The 23,973-nt window shown below is 41.3% G+C and overlaps 1 protein-coding gene across 2 annotated transcripts in view; it reads left to right on the forward strand.

Moving 5' to 3' along the window:
- ABCB1 (ATP binding cassette subfamily B member 1) overlaps positions 1-22,621 on the forward strand; it is a 108,190-nt gene extending 85,569 nt beyond the window's left edge. Inside the window, exons 25-29 of one of the 2 annotated variants that reach the window (XM_059934002.1) lie at positions 347-544; positions 8,002-8,208; positions 11,650-11,796; positions 12,586-12,759; positions 22,539-22,621. In XM_059934002.1, coding sequence (XP_059789985.1) covers positions 347-544; positions 8,002-8,208; positions 11,650-11,796; positions 12,586-12,759; positions 22,539-22,592 — 780 coding nt within the window. In that variant the 3' untranslated portion in view covers positions 22,593-22,621. Of the gene's footprint in view, positions 1-346; positions 545-8,001; positions 8,209-11,649; positions 11,797-12,585; positions 13,201-22,538 lie in introns of those variants that run through there. The other variant, XM_059934003.1, reaches the window with a different exon arrangement.
- Positions 22,622-23,973: the final 1,352 nt, after the last annotated feature.

Consider the following 23,973-nt stretch of genomic DNA (forward strand, 5'->3'; position numbering starts at 1 on the left):
CTGATAATACACGTTAACGTCTAGTACTTTTGTAGAACAAAGCCACACGGATGTAGAAATACTGACCATTTTATACACAAATCCTGCTAATGAGGTTTTATTATATGTGGGTTACCCTATTCTTGGGGAACAGATTTGAGTTTTCACATTTGTATTGTGTTAACGAGACGTGCTGTGAAAACACTGACCCTTCTAGATCTTATGTATTACATTTTAGCAGTTACAAATGAAGCCTGACTGTAATACAAGTTCACTACCTTCTGATACCTGGCGGTAGAGAGGGTTGGCTAATTGTGAATTTTCAGGATTGCAGCAATCAAATTTACTGTTATTGTTCTGATTTTAGAATACAGTGGAAGGAAATGTGACATTTAATGAAGTCGTGTTCAACTATCCCACTCGACCAGACATCCCAGTGCTTCAGGGGCTGAGCCTCGAGGTGAAGAAGGGCCAGACGCTGGCCCTGGTGGGCAGCAGCGGCTGTGGGAAAAGCACGGTGGTCCAGCTCCTAGAGCGATTCTACGACCCCTTGGCTGGAACAGTGGTGAGCACACTTTTTTTCTTCTTTTTAAAAAAATTTTATTGGAGTAGAGTTGATTTACAGTATTGTAAATCACTGAGCAAAGTGATTGAGTTATACATATACATATATTCATTCTTTTTCAGATTCTTTACCTGTATGGGTTATTACAGAATACTGAGTAGAGTTCCCTATACTATAGGGAACACATACAGTAGGTCCTTGTTGGTTATCTATTTTATATATAGTAGTGTGTGTATGTTAATCCCAAGCTCATAATTTATTCCTCCCTGCCATGTTTCCCCTTTGGTAACCCTAAGTTTGCTTTCTATGTCTGTGAGTCTATTTCTGTTTTGTAAATAAGTTCATTTGTATTATTTTTTGAGATTCCACATATAAGTGATATTATATGATATTTGTCTTTCTCTGTCTGACTTACTTCACTTAGTGTCATAATCTCTAGGTACTTCTGAGCACTTTCTTATTCAGCTCATTTCAGTTTTTTCATCTTCTAAATGCCTAGATGTATTTTTTTTGGTAGTTTTTTTTTTTTTTTTTGATGTGGACTATTTTCAAAGTCTTTATTGAATTTGTTACAATATTACCTCTGTTCCATGCTTTGGCCTTTTGGCCGTGAGGCATGTGGGATCCCAGCTCCCCGACCAGGGATCGAACCCGCAGTGGAAGGCAAGGTGTCAACCACTGGACTGTCAGGGAAACCCCTGCCTAGATGTATTTAATTCTCAACTATAAGCCATGGTTTTACAAACTTTTAAACAACGGTCCCACTTAAAGTCTGACATCCTAGATATAGTCTCCAAGCTGTGTCCACTGCCCCAGCCAACTTCTCCAGCCTTTCCCTCAACCCTGCTACTCTACCTTCCTCTGCAAGCAGCCTTTTTACCAGCCATCCCCCTTCCCTTGGTTAGGTCTCAGTTTACATGAGCAGTTGCAGGAAAAAAAGCCAGAAAGACAGAGGAGGAGTGCTGAGAGAGACTAGTAAGATGGAAGCCAGGGATGGGAAGGGTTTCAACAAGGAGAAGGTAGTCGGCACTGACAAATGCCATGGAGAGATGGGCTAAGACGGAGACTGAAAGCACATGGGAGGATTTGGCAATTAATGGGCTGCTTCTGACATTTCACAGTCTTCTCAGTGAAGTGATGGTGGTAGGAAACAGTTGAGCATGGCTGAGGTGTGGTTAGGAGGGGATTGAGCCAAGTGTAGACTAGAAGATCAAAGGAGAAAGCAAGGAAAATAAAAATGGGGAGGCAGAGCCCAGGGAAGATGTTTAGCATGGGGAATCTTGAACATTTTTATGGCTGAGGATGAGATAAAACCATTGATGGAGAGGGAATTCAAACACCTTCTAAGGCAAATTAAAAAAAGCGAGAGCAACAAATTTGGGAAACAGATAAAGAACATAGAGGGATTCTCTTTTGTTTCCTGAACTAAAAGAGTAAGTGAAGGGTCAAATTTATTCATGCAACAGTCAATAAACTGTCAGTGAGTTCCTGTCAGGGACTGTCTTAGGTACTGGGAATGAGATAGGAGTCTTGAAGGGAGTAGTGACATGTTATTACTATTGTTATTTTTTGACTGTGCTGCGCAGCTTGTGGGATCTTAGTTCCCCAACCAGGGATTGAACCTGGGCCATGGCAGTGAAAGCGCGAAGTCCTAACCACTGGACCGCCAGGGAACTCCCGGGAGTAGTGGATTTTTAAATGACTATAATGGGGGCTAGGAAAAGAATCAAACTAGGAAGGAATGGAATTTAGAGGGAAACATTTTCATTATGTAGGCACTGAGTTACTGGTCAAACTCAGAGGTGATATTCAAAATATTCAACAACTGGAATGGGCCTGGGCACTGCCCATCCAGGATGGACACCTACTTTGTGTAGTCAGAGCGATGCCTGCCAGTTCTATATGGGCCCTACTTGCGTTAATGATTGATGTGAAAATAGAATTTTCATCCTGTAGGCCAGGGCCCTTTTCACTTCCCCACGGTAATCACGGTTATCATAAATATTTCTTATATTGTATTCACAGACAGTTATGCCTTTACTCAGTCCATTCTCTGACAGTTGTGGAAGCTTTGTTCTTCCTTAAGCTTTGTTCTTCATTTGTACTACCTTGTTTTATATTTTCTGTGAATTCTGACTTTCTGCTTCAATTTTGTGGTTAAAGTTTGGACAGAGAACTCTCAATGAAAACCTTGCTGACACATGAAGCAATCAGAGGAGGAAGTTTTAGCTCTCAGACACTGATTGTGGTCCTTAAGAGACATTTATTAAGCAGTGTGTTAAATGTTGAGCTCTAATGAGTTATAGGGGAAGGTGTCTGTCCTCAAAGATTTCTACTGAAGAGATGGGACATATCCTTCCATGAGTTCTATTAAAGAAGAAGATAGGCCTAGAGCTAGTTCTTAAGGGGTAACTAGAGCTGGTTGCATAAAGTTGTAAGGGTGAGCAATCAAGACATCGTTCGATGAAAGAGATAACGTGAGCTGTGGCTGATGATTGATTTGTTCCCAATGCAGCATATAGGCCAGTTTGGCTGAAATAGCAGATTTAATTAGAGTAATGGTTCTCAAACTTTTTTGATTATAACCCACTTAGGAAAGACCAAAAGAATTCCCTCCCCACCCTTACTACACTCACAGTCACTGTAGTGGGAAAAAACACTTGGCGTTAATAGTGTTGGAGTTGAAAACAACAATGGTAAACATACGTGCAGTAATTAGACAAGAAGAAAGTAAAGAAATTAATGATTATTCTCCATGTACAGAAGCACAAGGGGAGCGAAATTTAAAACATGGACCGTATCAGTTATGGTTCAGTGTAGGAAACAGAAACTGCTCTAGGTTTTTCAAGCAGATACATATTCAATAAGGGGAATTCGGTGCTTGCAGAATCACTGGAAGGGCTGGAAGAGTGGAAGTGAAAGTAAAAGTCAGCACTCCCAACGTTCAAATCACAGCGTCGCAGCTGGGGGTCCTGTGGCCAGAAGGTTGCGGGAAATTGGGCCAGTGTCACAGCTGCTCCAAACCTGAAGACACAAGACCAGAGTGTGGGTGTGGTAAAAACTCCCGTCTGCCGAAACACAAGTGTTAGTTTACCACGGCCTCTGTCTCCCAGATTTTGCACACTGCATCTCACTGGTAGAACCTCAGTTACTTCTAGAACCAGAAGCGAGCCTGGGAAACAGTTTTTAGTCCTCCACTCCCTTGATATGTGGAAGGACAGACACAGAAGAATATGGAAATGAATGCTGAGTGTATAGGAGAGTAACCGTCTCAAGACAACACTGATCATGCCCTGAAAACAAAGTGTCCTCCTCCATTGCAGGGAATACGACGATCTGCTCCTGTGCATTTACACTAGAGCTTCGAAATACTGCCAAGTGCCCCACGGCAGCCAGACTTCTTAGTGGAAGTGTCCTCAATAAACATTAGTAAATGTGCCAAGTTTTATTTATGAATGTCAATTAGTGACCCTGAATAACTCAGTTAATAGGTTATTAGTGATTAGTTCTTTTTTTTTTTTTTTTTTTTTTTTTTGGCCACACCTCGTGGCATGCAGGATCTTAGTTCCCCCACCAGGGATTGAACCCACACCCCTTGCAGTGGAAGCTTGGAGTCTTTTTCTAAATATTTATTTATTTGGTTGGTTGCCCCGGGTCTTAGTTGTGGCAGGTGGGCTCCTTAATTGCAGCTTGCCAGCTCCTTAGTTGCAGCATGCAGTCTTCTTAGTTGTGGCATGTGGGCTCCTGAGTTGTGGCAGGCCAGCTCCTTAGTTGTGGCATGCGGGCTCCTTGGTTGTGGCATGCATGTGGGATTTAGTTCCCTGACCAGGAATTGAACCCGGGCCCCCTGCATTGGGAGCTTGGAGTCTTATCCACTGTGCCACCAGGGAAGTCCCGAAGCACACGGAGTCTTAACTGCTGGACCGCCAGGGAAGTCCTGTGATTAGTTCTTGTTGCCATAAAAAATGAGTCTATGCATTTGAACGTCATTTGATCATAATGATCATTTGAAGCAAGGACTTGACCCTGAGGAGGTCGGGAAGTCCTCATGACCATCAACGAGCCTCGAATCACACTCTGAGAAACATTGACCTGAGCGGAGGTTCTCAAGCTGGCGTGGATCATAATGGCCTAGAGAGCTAATAGAGAACACAGCCACCCCGGCTCATTTACGAAGGTCAGGGCCTAGCCTTTTCATTTTTATGATTTTTCCTAGGTGATTCTGATGCCAACCAGAGGTGGAGAACCTCTGAACTGATAACTTTAAAAGGTTTAGATCAAATTGTGGCGAGTCTTGCAAAACCAAGCTATGGAATTGTTCAGAGAGTGGAGTTTCCAAGTTTGGTGGGGCCTGAAAGTTGTACAATTTCAGGGACTCTACTTGAAAGAATACAAAGTTATGAACACACAATTAGATACGAAAGTGAATATTTCCTTCAAATGAGAAAAATTCACAACAAAATATTAAAACCTTAAAGAGTCTGGTCCCTCTCCTTTTTAGGCAGGTTATCCTAAACGCTTACCCAGAAGACCTGGACTCTCTCCCATCCAGAGCACCGTTCAGCTCCCAGCATTTGCCTGCAAATGGGCGTCCTTGAAGCTGAAGTTCGTTAGCTTCACTGAGACCCACTCTGGTTTGAGTCTTCCCCTGACCTTTCCTTTCTTCCCTTGCCAGCCCATGCTATGTGCGGCCACCAGAGTTCTCTCTCCCCCTTAGGACATCAGTTAGCAGACTGTTGTCTGGGTATTACCCAGTGGGTACCTGGGCTAAGATGGAGACATTGCTCTTTTGAGGGAAGACAGAAAGTATTTTTCAATTCTGAGACACTGTGTTGCTAAAATCCAACCTGTCGTGTGTAGATCCGATCCGAGCTCCCTCAGTCACTAAGAGTGTGTGACCTTGCACAAGCGACTTAACTCTGCTCATGTCCTCATCGGTAAAATGGGGATTAAAATCACGTCTACCTCGCGAGCGTTGTCGTGACTATTAAACGAGAGAGGGCATGAGGTGTACTTAACAGCAGGACCTATAATATAGTCAATGCTCAATATATTATCTATGATTACCATTTCAGAGTAAATACATACAGCAGGATCATACATATTTAACATTTGATTGTGCTACTGAAATCAGGTAGTAGATTTAAGTTTAGAACAGAGATAGCTCGTCATTTTAATTTAGCCTTTCATTGTTTTTGTTTATTTGTTTGTTTTTTGGCCTTTCATTGTTATTGTCAATGTGTTACTTTAAGTTTTTATTTAGGCCAGTATCTGTTTTTTTCTTTTCCGCCATGCCACACAGCATGTGGGATCTTAGTTCCCCGACCAGGGATCAAACCTAAAGCCCCTGGATTGGAAGTGCAGAGTCTTAACCACTGGACCGCCAGGGAAGTCCCAGGGCCAGTATCTTTTGAGCAGTGTTCACTGACTCCCTGGACTTCCTTGGTCTTCCCTCAGATGGCCACCCATGCCTCAGCCAAAGAAGCTCTGCGTTGATCTTTTTACATTTGGTCTTCTAAACATGTTTTCCCTAAGGAAAGGATTCTTTAGCAAACACAGGTTTTAAATAGTTTGTAGTTGCTGTGTATAGCGTGGGGATGAGGAGGCCCAAGCATCTTCTTGTATGCAGTGTGATGGAGAAACTCATTAAAACTTGCTGGGATCAGTCATGTTTGTCTGACTGTATTCGTTCGACAATGTCTATTTTTTCTCCCAGGGGTATAAGCCTGGAAAAAAGTTTTTTAAAAAACTACTCTTTCTTTCCTCAGATTTCCGTTTTTCACACTGTTCTATCTAACAAGATCTGCTTTTTCGCCACATCCTTGTATGGTTTTTCCTGCCTCTCTTCACTCTCTACTTTCCACCTTCACTTAATGCTGTGAGGAAGCCTGGAGCATAGATGCTTGGAATAGTCTCCATGGCAACCGGGCTCGGTACGAATAAGGTCATGGGTGTGTTTTCCATCCATCTTTGCGCCTGCCAGCTTCACAAACAGAAGCTGTCTTCCTGCAGCCAAGACTGTACCCTACCCCTGGCCAGCTGTCTCCCAGAGGCACCCAGCCAGGTACGTGGGATTCAAAGTGTATATATAGCTCAGAATATACTCATCACCACTATTATAGAAGCTCGAAGCTGAGTCACTGATGTCTCCTTCAGCGAGGATGAACAGCTCTCACTTGAATGCCAGCGTTCTCTTGCAAAGTAGATCTTTGGGGAAGACACGTCTGCATCAGAGAGTAAGGATTTTTATCGGCCAGGCTGTATGGGTACGCCCCAGGCTTCTGCAGGATAATCCAAGGGGAGACAGGTCACTACAGAAAAGGCAGCCTCTCCCTCCTGCCCCTTTGGGTCAGCATCCAAATCGCAGCCAGTCCTTCACATACCCTGTGCCCAGCACTGTGCTCAGTAGGGTTTATACATGACTTCATTTAATCCTCAATTCTGCGACTTTAGGAATTATCATTCCCATTTTACACACACAGAAGCTAAGAGACCTTAATCCACGTTCCTAAAGTCAACAGTGATTTAGAGATACAACAGCCACCTTCCGACGCTCGCCTCTGTTTCATTTAAGTCCTCAAAAAACTTAGATCCTAACTAACAGGTCAGTTAGATCCTAACTAACGGGTCAGATCAGAAACGTGACCTACACACCTATTATATGGTATAGCAGTTAGTTATTTCCAATCTAATGGTGGCTACTTTTCCTGCGGAAAATCAGTACATAAGAATAAGGATGCCAGAATACATCCCAGAATTAGAATGCATTTTATTAGTTTCCTGTGGCAGCTATAACAAATTACAGCAAATTTAGTGGGATGAAACAACACAGATTTGTCTTACAAATTCTGGAGGTCAGGTGTCCGAAGTGGATCTCACTGGGCTAAAGTCAAGGTGTCAGCAGGGCTCTGTGCCTTCTGGAGGCTCTAGGGGAGAATCTGCTTTCTTACCTTTTCTAGCCCGTGGCCCCTTCCTGCATCTTCAAAGCCGGCAATGACCGGTTGAGTCTTCCTCATATTGCTCCACTGCGATACCCACTCTCCTGCCCCCCTCTTGCACAGTTAAGGACCATTATGATTATGTTGGGTCCACCTGGATAATCTAAGGTAACCTTGTCATTTTGAGGTCAGCTGATGGGCAACCTTACATCGTAATTCCATCTACACTTGTGAATAACTTTCGCAGGTTTCATGAATGAGAACATGGATATCTTGGATGGAGGAGAGGTGCATTATTCTGCCTACCACATGCATAGGGTTAAAACAGAAGAAATATGATGGTTCCTCAAAGCATACAATTATGACCTTATTCAGTTAACCTTGACAATCCAAACTGAAAACAACAACAAAATTCTCATAATAACTTGGCAGTCTTAATGTATGAAATAACGATATTAATTTTCCTAAATTCAAAAAATGTGCTGGTTCTGAAGATGATCTGTGATCTCTTGTTTCCAGCTAATTGACGGCAAGGAAATAAAGCACCTGAATGTCCAGTGGCTCCGAGCACACATGGGCATTGTGTCCCAGGAGCCCATCCTGTTTGACTGCAGCATCGGCGAGAACATCGCCTACGGGGACAACAGCCGGGTCGTGTCACAGGAGGAGATCGTGCAGGCAGCCAAGGAGGCCAACATACACCCCTTCGTCGAGACGCTGCCTGATGTAAGTCTCTCTCCAAATAAGGTGCCTGGGAGCCTGTGGCAGCCCCCCTGGCCTATGCTTGTGACTTCTAAAGGGCTGGATCCCAAAGGTGAAATGAGCAACTAAAACACACGTCCACCCGTCTACAAGCATCTGCCCGCACTTCCCATCCCCAGTGGATGTGATGTTTACCTGATCACCCGACTCACTCACTGTGAGCAGCCTGACCAAAAAGTACATAATGCCTGGGAGACCTTTCCCTCCAAGTCTGGATGCAGGGCGCACAGAAGCAAGCGTGACCCTCCCCCACCATTTCTCTCCCAACCTTCCTTCCTTCCACCTCCTTGCCGCTCTCCCCCAAGCCTCAAACCTCCCTCTGTGGAGTCAGGCCAGGCCAGGGAACTGGCCCCATGCCAGAAAGAAGGCTCTGAGTAAGGCTGAGCCATTGGAGTGTCCGTGGTGTCGTGTCGTCTCTCACCATTGCACGTTCCATGCGCCCCAACCTCTGCTTGTAGGGCTGATGATTGAAACCTTCCCTGGGCTGTTGTCCCACGGATGCCTTCTGAATTCCTCCTAGGAAGTTAGGTAAATGGAACCTCTTGCCCTCTCTTAAGCCTCTTAGGTCCTGTATTTTGCCTTGCGATCTAGACCTATCTTCTCTAACCCACCCGCCCCCATTATCACAGTTATGTTCTTTATTTTAAGGAAGTGCCCCCCTTAAAAAATAAAGCTCAGTAGCCTGAAACTGGCGGAGAAGGTCCTCTCCTCATGGGGAAAGATGGCAATGCCTTATGGCCCCAACCCTCTCCCAAGATTTCCTTTTCTGGAGGCTCTTCTTTGGGTAACTGCTGTCACCACACATCATAAGCCCCAGGGAAGAGGCATTGTCCCCTCTCCTCCTTTAACCTTCTAGCCCATCTGTGGATAATTGGCCCTTCCCAGGGCTAGCATGTAACTTTAATTCCCTTTACTCATGGCGAAGTCAGTGTTCTCAGAGTCTGGGCGTGGGCCAGAACATCAGCATCACCTGGGATCTTGTAAGAAATGCAGATTTTCAGGCCTGACCCCAGACCTGCTGAATCAGAAACTTGGAGGTAGGGTCTAGCAATCTGTGTTTTAATATCCCAGGTGATACTGATGCAGGTAAAGTTTGAGAACCACTGGGCTAGGGGTTAACAAAGGCAAATACAGAGAGTAATTATTATCTAGCTTATGAAATATACCTTGCCCCTCTCACATTTGTCTACCACCGGCACCTACCTTTCTGGGCTCTGGGCTCTGTCTACAGAGCATACCTGTAGACATCATAATTCTTTTCCTCAGTGTCTAGACCTGGAAAGAGAAGGCAAAACCACTTAAGTCCTATTTTCTGTCCAAGGACCTACTTCTTCACCTGAGTGGTTTGCATTAGGATTTACCTCACCCTGCAGGGGGCTGGTCTAGTTTCCTCCTCTCAGGGATACAGCCCTGCCTTTATCTGCCTCAACAGGATTGATACTGTGGCAATGCAGCCTGGCAACCTCTGCACCCTCATGGGACTCGCTCCAGTGCTCTGGCCTCCCTGGTGGCTGCAGCTCTGGGTTGGGCCAGTCCCTAGCATCTGCCGGAACCTCCCCTGGGCTCGCTTACTCCACCTGCAGGTGGAGAGCTCTATGTTGAGTGCCATAGAACTAAGGTTGCCAGAAATAGCAAGTAAAAACAGGCAACCCTACATAGAATGAATTTTTTTTTAATTGAAGGATAGTTGATTTACAATGTTGTGTTAATTTCTGCTGTACAGCAAAGTGATTCAGCCCTATATATATATATATATATATATATATATATATATATATATACACACACACATTCTTTTTTTAATATTTTTCATTATGCTTTATCATAGGATACTGAATATAGTTCTCTGTGCCATACAGTAGGACCTTGTTGTGTATCCATTCCATATATAATAGCTTACATCTGCTAACCCCAGCCTCCCACTCTGTCCCTCCCCTCCCCCCTTCCCCCTTGGCAATCACAAGTCTGTTCTCTATGTCTATGAGTCTGTTTCTGTCTCGTAGACAGGTTCATTTGTGTCATATTTTAGATTCCGGAAATGTATAAGTGATATCATAATGGTATTTGTCTTTCCCTTTCTGACTTCACTTAGTATGATAATCTCTAGTTGTATCCATGTTGCTGCAAATGGCATTATTTTGTTCTTTTTTATGGCTGAGTAATATTCCATTGTATATATGTACCACATATTCTTTGTCTATTCATCTGTCGATGGACATTTAAGTTGCTTCCATGTCTTGCTATTGTGAATAGTGCTGCTATGAATATAGGGGTGCATGTGTCTTTTTGAGTTATAGTGTTCTCTGGATATATGCCCAGCAGTGGGATTGCTGGATCATACGGTAATTCTATTTTTAGTTTTCTGAAGAACCACTATACTGTTTTCCATAGTGGCTGCACCAGCTTAACATTCCCACCAACAGTGTAGGAAGTAGAACATGAATTTTAAAGTCAAACTCTGGATGTCAGAGCCCACAGTTTGACTAACATTTCAGCCTGGCAAGGACCTGAAAATAAAAAGATAATATGGTTTTTTTAGGTTACACATTACATTTCTGCTCTCCCCTACATACCCTATTAATTCCTGTCCTTATCGTCATGTTGGATACTTAGTGAGCATTATCTACTCTGGGAAACAATACGTGAAAAATTTCAGGAGAACTCTGAAAACAAAAGTAAATCAGGAGATTTCAGCTTTTCAAGTTAGATATTGAATAGAATTTCATAGCATCCATTAAAATTGTTGAAGCTTTGGAGATAGTCTTATAAAAACAGACAACAAAAGGCTAGCATCCCAAGAATTTCTTCCCTTCCTCACTTTATTTTTTTTAAAGGATATTATCATAATTGACATTTTATTTTTTTAACATCTTTATGGCATATAATTGCTTTACAATGGTGTGTTAATTTCTGCTGTATAACAAAGTGAATCAGCTATACGTATACATACATCCCATATCCCCTCCCTCTATGCGTCCTTTCTCACTTTAAAATAATGCAGAGAGCATCACCTGCTGGTTATAAATAAAATGAGTTTCAATTATTTTATTATGCATAGACTGTTAAAATCAAATTTCCTTCCTCCTACCAATCTTTGTCCCAAATGCAATGAAACCAGAAGGCTGGAAGAGCCTCACATTGCAACAGTCATCTTCCTCATAAATATGTTGACTTGTCTACACTAAAGCATAACTTTTAAGACCCAAACGTCTGTTTTCAAGAAGAGAGGTTAATCCTGCCATTTAGAGCTATGTTTTTGTTGTTTAACTCTCCTTCAACCCATTCTTAGCTTCTGAACCTAAACTTTTTGGGGATATGGAAGTGGTTATCCTACTTTCTGCAAGCAAACTCTCTTTCAGAACTTTATCAGTTCTACTTTTCATAATAACAAAACCCTATTTACAGAAATATAACACCAGAGTAGGAGACAAAGGAACTCAGCTCTCTGGTGGCCAGAAACAGCGCATTGCAATAGCTCGTGCCCTTGTTAGACAGCCTCATATTTTGCTTCTGGATGAAGCTACATCAGCTCTGGATACAGAAAGTGAAAAGGTAAGAATTTAACGTGGACTCATTCACACTTGAAGCAGTTGCCCCTTAAAAGGTTTAAATTATGCTTCTATCTTCTACAGTAGAGAGCAAAATTCAGCCAGATACTGAGTTTTGTTACTTTCAGTGGAATTTAAACATTTTCAGTAGCTGTTATTCAAGAGAACTAAGATGAAACAAGGCAGATTAGTCTTATAACACTTGTGCTCCAAAAATCAGCCCCAGATCACTTTGTATTGATCTAAGAAGCTGCATTCAGGAGGCATAGTCCCATTTCTACTGGCAGCATTTCCTCAACAACTATATAAAAAAGTGGAAGCACAGAACAATGTTAAAAGCTGACTGTACTTGAAGGTAAATACTAGCAATTGTTTTCAGTTTGAGAGAAAGTTGAGTATTCAGGTATCTGAAAGATAAACTCATTCTGATTTTTTTTAATCTTAAAAATAACAAAATTCAAGGAGGCTGTGTTTGGCCTGTGCTCAGGCTTCCTGAATTTACTGTAGTGCTAGACCAGAAGGATGCCGCAAGGCTGGGCACACTACTAAGTGCTTCTAAATGATTGCATAGGCTGTATTTACAGTCATGACTTTGAGATAAACCAAACTAGGATTCAGTATTCTTCTGATATGACAGATCCCTTGCTTTGTAAAATCTATGTTATATTCCATTGACACAACTGTTAAAGAAGCACGTATCATTGGAGAAATTAATTGTGAGGCTTGTTACGGAGGAGAAATTCAAGGGAGTGGATTATCATGATCAGAGTTAATTTGTGTGATTATTGAACAGGTTGTCCAAGAAGCCCTGGACAAAGCCCAAGAAGGGCGCACCTGCATCGTGATCGCTCACCGCCTGTCCACCATCCAGAACGCAGACTTGATAGTGGTGTTTCAGAACGGCAGAGTCAAGGAGCACGGCACACACCAGCAGCTGCTGGCACAGAAAGGCATCTATTTCTCCATGGTCAGTGTCCAGGCTGGAGCAAAGCGCCAGTGAACTGTGACCGTATGAGCTATTAAATATTGCCTAATATTTGTGTTAAAATATGGCATTTAATCAAAATTTAAAAAGTGAGCACTCCCTGGGAAAACTATGTAGAGTTACTTATTTAACATTTTCTGCTGCGGTGGAAGATCATTCCACCCAGTTCACAGTCTTCGGAGACTATAATTGAAGGAACAGAAAGAAACAGCATCAACTGGAGAAAAGTAATGGTTTGAATTGCATTATAAAACGTATAGAATCATTCAAAGTAGATTTTGTTAATAAAGTGTATAATTTTTGTTTATATTTTCTTATTCAGACTGTAACTGACTACCTTGCTAAAAGATTATAGAAGTAGCAAAAAGTACTGAATGTTTGCATAAAGTGCCTATAATAAAACTAAACTTTTATATGACTGGAGTCATCTTGTCTAAAGTGCCTGTAAATCTATCATCTCCCAGTTGGACTACTGAAGATCGTTTCTGCGCTTTAAAAAAAGGACTTCTTTAAAAACTCTCATTAATTTTTGTAAGAATGGTTAAACAGTGTAATAATTCCTATTGTACATGTCTTTTCACATTGGGTTCTACAAAGCCATCTGGCTTCATTCTTCTTGGACTTGATCCTGCTGATTCTTGCATTTCCACTTTATGCTGGCTGTCAAACCGACCACATAGATGAATACAGGATTTTAGGGGCTGAGATGGGGCAGAGGATGGACAGTTGTGAAGTGTATACTCTGATGTACATTGAATATCTTGCATTGCTCTTATAAAGGGCTCTTACAGGATTTTAATACTTTTGCATTTTTAAAAATACAATTCTTTTTCTGTTTTGATAATGCATCACTTTTCCCAGTAATTGGTCTCTTCCAAAGTTGATCCTTCTGGCGGCAGGTCATTAAAATGTGCCATAAGTTTAAATACATCATCATGAAAACATGATGAAAAAGGAAAATATCACCAGAAAATGATACTCTGACTATAAAAAGACAAGCCAAAAAGCACTATAAACATGATTGAAAGTCACAAGCTGGGAGCAATATTTGCCATATTTATTATAAATAATTGGTATTGTTAATATATAAAGAATTTTAAAAGGAAAAAAATGCCATCACCTCCAAGGAAAAATTGGCGGAGGACATGGTCCAGTAAATCCCAAAGGAGAAATTCAGGAGAAAGAAAGTGCACACTCTCAAAGGAATGTAGATTAAAACAACAAACCCTTGAGGGGTAACATCAGCCCCATGGCGGAATAAGACATCCTTTGTTTCTCCCTCAGTGACATAATTTGGCATCCAAGCACAGACAAAAGTACCTTTTTGTGAGCTGTGGGATCCAGCATCATATGCCAAGGGACCTAAGAGGAGTCTTGCTTCCCCGTGAGTCAACTAATAGGGATAAAGACCTGGGTCCTGGCTGTGGAGCCTGCAGTAACCTGTGAACTGGCTCCAGCCCCCCTTGGCCTTGGTCCAGGAGCCCCTGGAAAACATTGTCTAAGACAATCACCCACAGACCAGAGAGCCTTTGTACAAGTCCTGGTTTCCAGATGAGAAGTTCCAGCACACCTTTGGAGCAAAAGAACTCTGAGTTTGGAAGCATTGAGAGGATGAGAGGAAAAGCTTGACCTGACTTGCACCACCCCTCCCCACAAGGGGACACAGCTTAGGGCCAAGAGAGATCTCAGCCTGTGATTTCTTTCAGGGAAAGTGAGAGCTTGTGAATGAAACGTGGCTCACGGGAGGCTGCCAAAGGAGCTCCTTTCTCTCTCCCCACATCCAGAGTACTGAAACATGCACCGCATGACTGGGAGGCAGGAAGAGATGGAGAATGGCACATAGCTCCCTCAGAGGGTGTTAAAGGGACACAGAGCCTGCTAACCACATTCCAAAAGCCTGCCCTCAAGCCGCTGGGAATGCCTCACCTGGAGATCCTCCAATGGGCTCACGGGTGTCCCCAGTGCTCAGTATGCCTCACCCACACAAACCCTCTGACCCTGTGGCTGGCTCTCTGTGTGTGCTCCCAGCAGCAGTGGTGAGAGCAAGATGTGGCAGATGGTGAGTGATATTCAAGCACACAAAGAATGCAGGCTTGAATCTGCAGGCCAGGGAGAGACCACAAATGAGCCTTTAGGGCCACCTTTGAGAAACAAAAGGGAGGCAGCTAATACATGGCTTGGTGCATTGCAGATCAAGGGGAGGCATATAAGCTTAAGGATTCTGCCACAAGAGGGAGCAAGAAGTGTGGATCAGGTGTAACCAGAGAAGGTCTGAGAAAGCCTCAGAATCACTAGCAGGGCTGATGGAAGATATTTCTCTCCTGAAGCCAGTTAATAAAGACAGGAGGAGGTGACTTTAACTTCAAATGGGAAGACAGCAATGCAGAACTTCAAGGAATATGAAAAATCAAGGAAACATGACACCACCAAAGGGTCACAATAATCTTCCAGTAACCAACCCAAGACATGGAGATCTGTGATTTATCTGGTAGTGAATTCAAACATGCTGTTTTCAGGAAACTCTGTGAGTTCAAAGAAAACACGAAGACAAGTCAACAAAATTAGAAAAACAATACACAAACAAACTGAGGAATTTAACAGAGATAGAAAATATTAAAAGGAACCAAACATTCTGAAGCTGAAGAATACAGTGAATGAAATGAAAAATATAATAAAGAGCATCAGTAGCAGAATAGGTCAGTCAGAAGACAGAAGAGAAGAACTTGAAAGTTACCTAGTCAGAGGAGAGAATGAGAAAGCCTACATGATATATAGAGTACTATCCAAAGAACCAATTTGTGAATTATTGGTGTGCTGGAAGGAGAAGAGAGGACAGAAAGCTTATTTAAAGAAATAGTGGCTAAGAATTTTCCAGACCTGGGCAGAGATTTAGATCTCCAAATTCATGAAGGTTCTAGGCCACCCAACAAAATCAACCTAGAGAGATCCTCTCCAATACACATTATAATAAAACTGTTAAAAATCTAAGACAAGGAATCTTAAAAGCATCAAGAGAGAAAAAAAGCTTATAACTTTCAAGAGAACCCCCATAAGGCTATCAGTGGATTTCTCAGCAGAAACCTTACAGGCCAGGAGAGAGTGGGATGATACATTCAAAGTGCTGAAAGGAAAAAAAAAAAAAGCCCTGCCAATCAAGAGTACTCTGTCCAGCAAAGTTGTCCTTCATAAACGAAGGAGAGAGAAAGACTTTCTCAGACAAACAAAAGCTGACAGAATTCACCACCACCAAGACCTGCCTTACAAGAAATGCTGACAGGAGTTCTTCAAGCTGTAATGAAAGGATGCTAATTAGTAACATGTAGTCAACTTCAGAATACTCTGATACTGTAATATGGTGCTGTATTAAAAGTTATAGGACAGTATAAAGGTTAAAGGACAAGAGTATTAATAATAGCTATAGCTACAATTTATTAATAAATACACAATATAAAGAGGTAAATTGTGGGCTTCCCTGGTGGCGCAGTGGTTAAGAATCCGCCTGCCTACCAATGCAGGGGACGTGCGTTCAAGCCCTGGTCTGGGAAGATCCCACATGCCGCGGAGCAACTAAGCCCGTGTGCCACAACTACTGAGCCCGTGCACCACAACTACTGAAGCCTGCGCGCCACAGCTACTGAAGCCTGCGTGCCTAGAGCTCATGCTCCGCAACAAGAGAAGACACCACAATGAGAAGCCCGCGCACCACAACGAAGAGTAGCCCCCGCTCGCTGCAACTAGAGAAAGCCCGCGTGCAGCAACGAAGACCCAACGCAGCCAAAAATAAATAAATAAATTTTTTAAAAAAGAGGTAAATTGTGACATCAAAAACATAAAAGGGGGGAGTAAAAGGTTAGAGTTTTTGTATGCAAAGTTGTTATCAGTGTAAAATAAATTATTATATGTGTTGGATGTTTTATGTAAGCTTCATGGTAACCACAAAGCAAAACCCTACAGCACATTCACAAAAGAGAAGAGAATCAGAGCATACCACTATGGAAAATCATCAATTCACAAAGGAAGGCAGCAAGAGAGGAAGAAAGGAACAAGGGAACTACAAAATAGCCAGAAAGCAATTAACAAGATAGCACTAAGAAGTCATTACCTATCAATAATTACTGTAAACGTATGTTGATTAAATTCTCCAATTAAAAGGCATAGAGTGGCTGGATGGTTAACAAAACAAGACCCAATTATATACTGACTACAAGAGACTTAACTTCAACGTTAAGGACACACATAGGCTCAAAGTGAAGGCATGGAAAAAGATACTCCATGCAAGTAGAAACCAAAAGAGAACAGATCTGCTTGCGCCTGCCAGAGAAAATAGACATATCAGAGAAAATAGACTTAAAGCCAAAAGCAATAACAAAAGACAGAGAAGGTCATTATATAGTGATAAAGGAGTCAATTCATCAAGAAGATATCACAGTTGTGAATATATATGTGCCCAACATTGGAGCACCTAAATATATTCAGCAAATACTAAGAGATCTGAAGTGAGAAATAGACAACAATACTATAATAGTAGGGGACTTCAGTATCCTACTTTAAACAATAAAGAGACCATCAACAAAGAAATGTTGGATCTGAACTACACTTTAGACCAAATGGATTAGCAGACATGTAGGGAACATTCCATCCAGCAGCAGCAGAATACACATGCTTCTCAAGTACACATGTAAAATTCTCCAGGAGAGATCATATGATGAGTCACAAAGCAAGTGTTAGTAAATTTAAGATTAAAATGATAGCAAGTATCTTTTCCAACCACAGTGATAGAAACTTAAAATCAATGACAGGAGGAAAGTTGGAAAATTAACAGTAATATGGAAATTAAACACTCCTGAACAACCAATAGGTTAAGGAAAAAAACAAAGGGGAAATTTTAAAAAATATCTTGAAGCAAATGAAGATGGAAACACAACATACCAAAACCTATGAGATGCAGCAAAAGATGTTTTAAGAGGGAAGTTTATGGAGATGAATGCCTACATTAAGAAATGAGAAAGATCTCAGAAAAGCTACCTTTACACTTCAGGAAACTAGGAAAAGAAAAATAAACTAAGACCAAAGTTATCAGCAGAAAGGAAATAAGATCAGAACAGAAATACAGACTAGAAAAACAAAAGAAAAGAACAATGAAAATAATAACTTTTTTTTGAAAAGATAAGCAATATTGACTAGCTAGAAAGAAAAACAGAGAAATCAAATAAAATTGGAAATGAAAGGGGAGAAATTACAACTGATGGCACAGAAATAGGTTCATAAGAGACTACTCTAAACAGTTATACTCCAACAAATTGGATAAAAACAAACTTATAAATTCTTAGAAACATACACCATACCAAGACTGAATCATGAAGAAGTCAAAAATCTGAATAGACCAATAATGAGTAAGGAGATTAAGTCAGTAAACCAAAACCTCCCAACAAAGAAAAACCCAGGGCCAGATGGTTTCACTGGTGAATTCTACCAAACATTTAAAGAAGAATAACACCAATCTTTCTCAAACTCTTCCAAAAAATTGAATAGGAGGGACCACTTCCAAAGTCATTGTACGAGGCCAGCATTGTCCTGATTAAAAAGCCAAGTATGAACATTACACGGAAACGACAGACAAATATCTGTGATGAATATAGGTGCAAAAATTCTTGATAAAATACTAGCAAACTGAATTTAACTGCACATTAGAAGAATCATACAGCATGATCAAGGGGGCTTTATCCCTGGGATGCAAGGGTGGTTCAAGATATGCAAATCAATAATTTATTAATAAATTATTTTTATTAAATAAAATGAAAAATAAAAATGAGATCATCTCAGTAGATGCAAAAAAGAATTTGACAAAATACAACATCCTTTCATGATAAAAACTTTCAACAAATTGGTTATATAGGCAATATACCTTAACACAATAAAGGCCATATATTGTAAGTCTACAGCTAACAGCATACTCATTGGTGAAAGGTTGAAAGGTTTTCCTCTAAGATCAGGAATGAGATAAGAGTCCCCACTCCCGACTCCTAGTCAACATAGTACTGGGCATTCTAGCCAGAGTAATCAGGCAAGAAAAAAAAAATGGCATTCAAATCAGAAAGGAAGAAGTAAAATTGTCTTTGCAGATGATATGATCATATACACATACAGAATGTCCTAAAGTTTCTACCAAAAAATGTGTCTTTCTCTGCCTGGCTTATTTCACTTAGCATAATGCCCTCCAGGTTCATTTGTGTTGCCACAAATGCAGTATTTCCTTCTTTTTATGGCTGAACAGTATTCCATTTTATGTATATAGCACATTTTCTTTATCTAGTCATACTTTGATGGATACTTAGATTGTTTCCAAATGTTGGCTACTGTGAATAATGTGACAATGAACATGCAGTGCTGATTTCATTTCCTTCAGATATATACCCAGAAGTGGAATCGCTGGATCATGTAGTAGTTCTGTTTTTAATTTTTTGGGTAACCTCCATACTGTTTTCCATATTAAGCCACCAAATTTGTGGTAATTGGTTACAGTAGCCTTGGGGAACTGTTACAGGCTTCAAATCAGGAAAGCTAAATATAATGCTTTTATTTTATTTTATTTTTTTTAAAAGTGTAATGAGGCTCTGAGTTGGGCTAGCGAAAAGAGAGAAGAACGGGTGGCTGTGAGAAATATCCATAGTCTAGATGTGAAAGGTGGAGGGAGGAAAAAAACTGGCTAGGAAAATGCTGTGACATTGATGGAGGTGAGGAACTCTTAGGAGGAAGATGATGTGTTCATATGGCTTGAAGGTGACATCATAGTAGAAGGTTTTGAAAAGTATGGCCCTTGGGTACTAACTAAACACAGATGAGTCCCCTGTGTGCTGTTTGCTTGAATTCAACTCTTACTTTCTTAGTTCCATCCTACGATTCTCCAGCTCTGTCCAACTCTAAACAATGATGGTGATTTTGTTCACCAGAACGAACTGAATTCAGGTCAAAGTGTGTTTCTGTTTCCTGACACAAAAAGCAGCAACTTGTTTCCAGGTCTCAATAATAAGAAGTCTTTTTGATTCATTTTTCTTACTCACATCTTCATTTCAGATGCCTGCTTCTAGTTTGTGAACCTTTTGAGGAAAGGATTATGTCTTTGCATCACTTTGCTCTTTTGTCTGGCAACATCCTTAGTATGTACTCGAGGTTCAGTGTCTGCTCTTTTGCCAATTTTTTTTTTTTTTTTTATCTAGTATGAACTTTCCTCTGGGTCAGTTTTGCTTTATCAAAAATTAACATCTGAAAAGTCATTTGTTAATATAAGATATATTAACAGTATTCTTATCTAAGGCCATATAGTTTTACATAAAAAATAAGGAGGGGAGCTCATCATTACCATAAGACCTGTGACCCACCTTTACCTACTCTACCAAATAAGAGGGAAAACTGTATGGGAATTGTGTCCATAATTTTGTAAAAGAAAAAAATACTTTTAAGAAGTTAGAGTAGTCTGATAACAGTATTATACCAATGTCAACGTCCTGGGTTTGATTTTGTATTATAGTTACTACCTGCTGTCATTCAGGGAAGCTGGATGAAGGGTACACAGGACTCTACAGTTTTTGCAACTTCCTGTGAGTCTATGATTATTTAACAAGAAAAAGTTAAAAGAGAAATAGGAGAAACATATGGTGAAGCTTTACTTAGAGACTTGCTGCTCTTGGAATTATCTGGCAGTCCAGTGGTTAGGATTCTGTGCTTCCACTGCAGGGGGTATGGGTTCGATCCCTGATCAGGGAACTAAGATCCTGCAAGCCACATGGCGTGGCCAAGAAAAAAAAATTTTGCTGCTCTTGAAGTGATAATAATTTGGGCTAAAATCTGAAAAATGAGGAGTTACCCAGGAAATGGTGTGAGTGTGGAAGACAGGATATAGGGATGAAGGGACAGCATTTCAGGTGGAGGAAACAGCCTGTTCCAAAAGGATTTGAAGTACAGAAAGAAGGATGTTGTCGTTGGAGCTGGCTGATCAAGGCGGAGAGTGGCATGAGACACTGTGGCCTGCTACCTCTGGGAGCCCTGCCTGACAAAGTGGAGTTCGGGAATGTTTTACCCCTCCGTCTCAGAACCCAGCCACTGTGCCACAAGAAGCAGCCCGAGTTACATGGGAAGGCCACATGACTTGACTCAGCAGAGCCCCCAGCCCACAGCCAGTATCAAGTGCCAGGCACGTGAGTGGGTATCTCAGACATCCAGCCCAGTCAAGCCTTCAGATGACTGCAGCCCCCGCCAGCATCTGACTGTACCCTCATGAGATGAGAACCACCCAGCTGAGCCCAGTCAATCTGCAGAAACATAAGGGGTCAAAAAAACCATTATTTTAAACCAATTGATAACTAGAATGAGTAATAACCCTTCTAGTTGCAGAGCCTATGAAGGATTTTCGCTTGCCTTAACTCTCGATCTTCAAAAGTATGCTGTAGGCTGTAATATCTTGGTGGGCATCTGGTTCACCGTAGTAATCCAACACCTCCATCGATGTAGAAAGTCCTCAATAAAAATCTTTGTTAAATGAAAACGAAAAAAGATTTGTCAGTCTTAAAAAAAGATTAGACAACAGATTTTCTGGAGCACCGTCTGTAACTGTAGTCCTTTGTCCCACTTGGAACTTCTAACAGTAAGGTGAAAGACCTCTGCCCTTGGCGTCAGGAGAAATCAGAATAGCAAAGAGAAGAGCAGCAGTGCTTACAGATATGTGCAAGAGGCAAAGATACATGATGAAATATTTTTACCAGGACTCTTTCAAAAGAGCCAGTTTTGGTCATAAGGAAAAGTGACCTTTGAATTGGAAACTGAACATTTTTGCTTTCGGCACTAGGCAGCAAAATTTAAATGTTTTCCCTCTTATTGATTGTCGCTTGTTACGTGGAGAAGCACCAAGGCGCTCCAGCGAGAAAACCTGGGTTTCTCTTCTGGCTGCCTGTTTGTTACACATGTGATTCTTTGGGCAAGTTACTTATTTTCTCTCAACCTTTATTTCCTCATTGGGACTTAAGGAATTTCAATAGCTACCTCATTGGATTACTTGAGCACTAAATATTATAATAAAGTATTTAGGAGAATACTCAACAGATAGAATATAGCAAAAGAAAAATGTTGGTTGCCTTCACTTCGTGTGTTTCTTGCTCTTCAAGGCCACCAATTCTCATGAAAAGGAAGTTCTGTTTTATATTTATTCACCTAAGAATTATCTTAAGTGCCTGTGGGCTAGATATTATTAGGAGCACAATGATAAGACAAGGAGCCACGGTTTAAGGAGACAGGAAATAAGTTTAGTGATGTGTGTAGGTGTCATAACACAAGACTTCTTGGGAAACTAAGAAGAGAGCCATCACTTCTCCTGGGAGTGCTTTGAGGGTTTAAAAAAAACTTCCTAGAGAACTGAGAATCTACTTGTCAGATGGACAGTAGAGAAAATCTATGCATGTGGAGAGCAGTGTAAACAGCCTGGAAGGCTGGATCAGAAGTGATTCATGGTGCTCAGTTTCAGGTGTTGGGTGTTGGGAGGAGTGGGTGGTGGCCACCACAGGGATGAGTCTGGGAAGTCAGGTAGGAACCAAGCCTGAAGGGTCTGGTGTGCCAGAATAGGTGTATTTTTATTCTTGCTGTGGTTTATTTGAAATAGAGAGTTGAGATATGCCCTACTTTTGAGTGTCCACATTCCTACAAAGGTACCTGTGCAGTAAGATTTTATAAAATAAATCACATTTAACTTAACTTTGATTTCTGTTATGCAGATGGACATATCACCGTTTTACAAACTCCTTAAGGAAGAAAAGAACACACTTTAGAAACCTACCGTGTAACCCTTGCACATGTGGGAAACCTGCAAGAGAGCTTCTGCGACTGGAGTATTTCAACCACAAGCATCAGGGGTCCCAACATCCTAGCCTCTCAGGCCAGAAATCACACTGTTCTTTTTGGGAAGGAGGGGAAAAGGCAAGGTGAGGGAAAGAGGGTTTTTTTTTTTTTTTCTTTTTAGTGAAGAGATAGAGAAAGCTAAACAATGTTATTAAGTCATACTTCTAATATTTAATTCTATTATTAAACAGTTGGCATTTGAGGCTTTCCTGTTCTATCAGAATTTGAGTATGACAGTTTTTGCATTTCCCAAAGAGTTCATTGTCCCTGTTCAATTCCCTCTTATGCAAAACGTGTCTGTCAGTGTGGGCAATGACCCCACTACTCCCACTCTTTAGAGTTTAAATAGATGACTCAGGCAATGAGTCATTTTTCCATGGATTGTCTATGTTGCTTGGAAAAGTGGCAGTTCTAGCCAAGCTATGGCTGAGACTACCTGAATTGTTTGGAAAACAGTATGGCCACAGTAATCTGCCTCCTTAGACTAAAAAAAAATGGTATAGAATTCTTTGGGATCAGGGAGGCCAGGTCTGGAACATGTACATATAGATAAAACCTGGAGAGCAATATGCTGAAGGGAAATGGTTGGGTTAAAGTGAAAAAAAACAATTTTATGGACTCCCTCTGTGAGAACAAATACTTAGAAGAATGTCAGAGGCTAAATATAAAATACTGGATGTTTCATAAAAGTTTGCATTCGTGAATAAGTCTTTTGCATATATTTCAATTCTGAAAGTGAGTTTTTGGAGAAGCTAAATTTTTTATTGGCTATTAGTAGATGAAATTAAATTTCAAGGACATTTTATTTTTTTATTTTTTTAAAAATTTATTTATTTTATTTATTTATTTTTGGCTGCGTTGGGTCTTCATTGCTGCACACGGGCTTTCTCTAGTTGCAGCGAGCAGGGGCTACTCTTCATTGCGGTGCGCAGACTTCTCATTGCGGTGGCCTCTCTTGTTGCCGAGCACGGGCTCTAGGCACCTGGGCTTCGGTAGTTGCAGCTCACGGGCTCTAGAGCACAGGCTCAGTAGTTGTGGCGCATGGGCTTAGTTGCTCCGCGGCATGTGGGATCTTCCTGGACCAGGGCTCGAACCCGTGTCCCCTGCATTGGCAGGTGGATTCTTAACCACTGTGCCACCAGGGAAGCCCTCAAGTACATTTTCAGTTTTCAAAATTTACATTTACACTGGAAAGTCTACTTTGGCCAACAATTTTAGCCTTGCATATCAAGGCCAAGGTCATAGGTTAGCTATGCAGATCCTCTGCACCAAACTCCCATATACTTTCTACACCTCTTCAAGTTTATGTTT

Source organism: Balaenoptera ricei, chromosome 9, assembly GCF_028023285.1.
Source record: "Balaenoptera ricei isolate mBalRic1 chromosome 9, mBalRic1.hap2, whole genome shotgun sequence".
NCBI classification, from domain to species: Eukaryota; Metazoa; Chordata; class Mammalia; order Artiodactyla; family Balaenopteridae; genus Balaenoptera; species Balaenoptera ricei.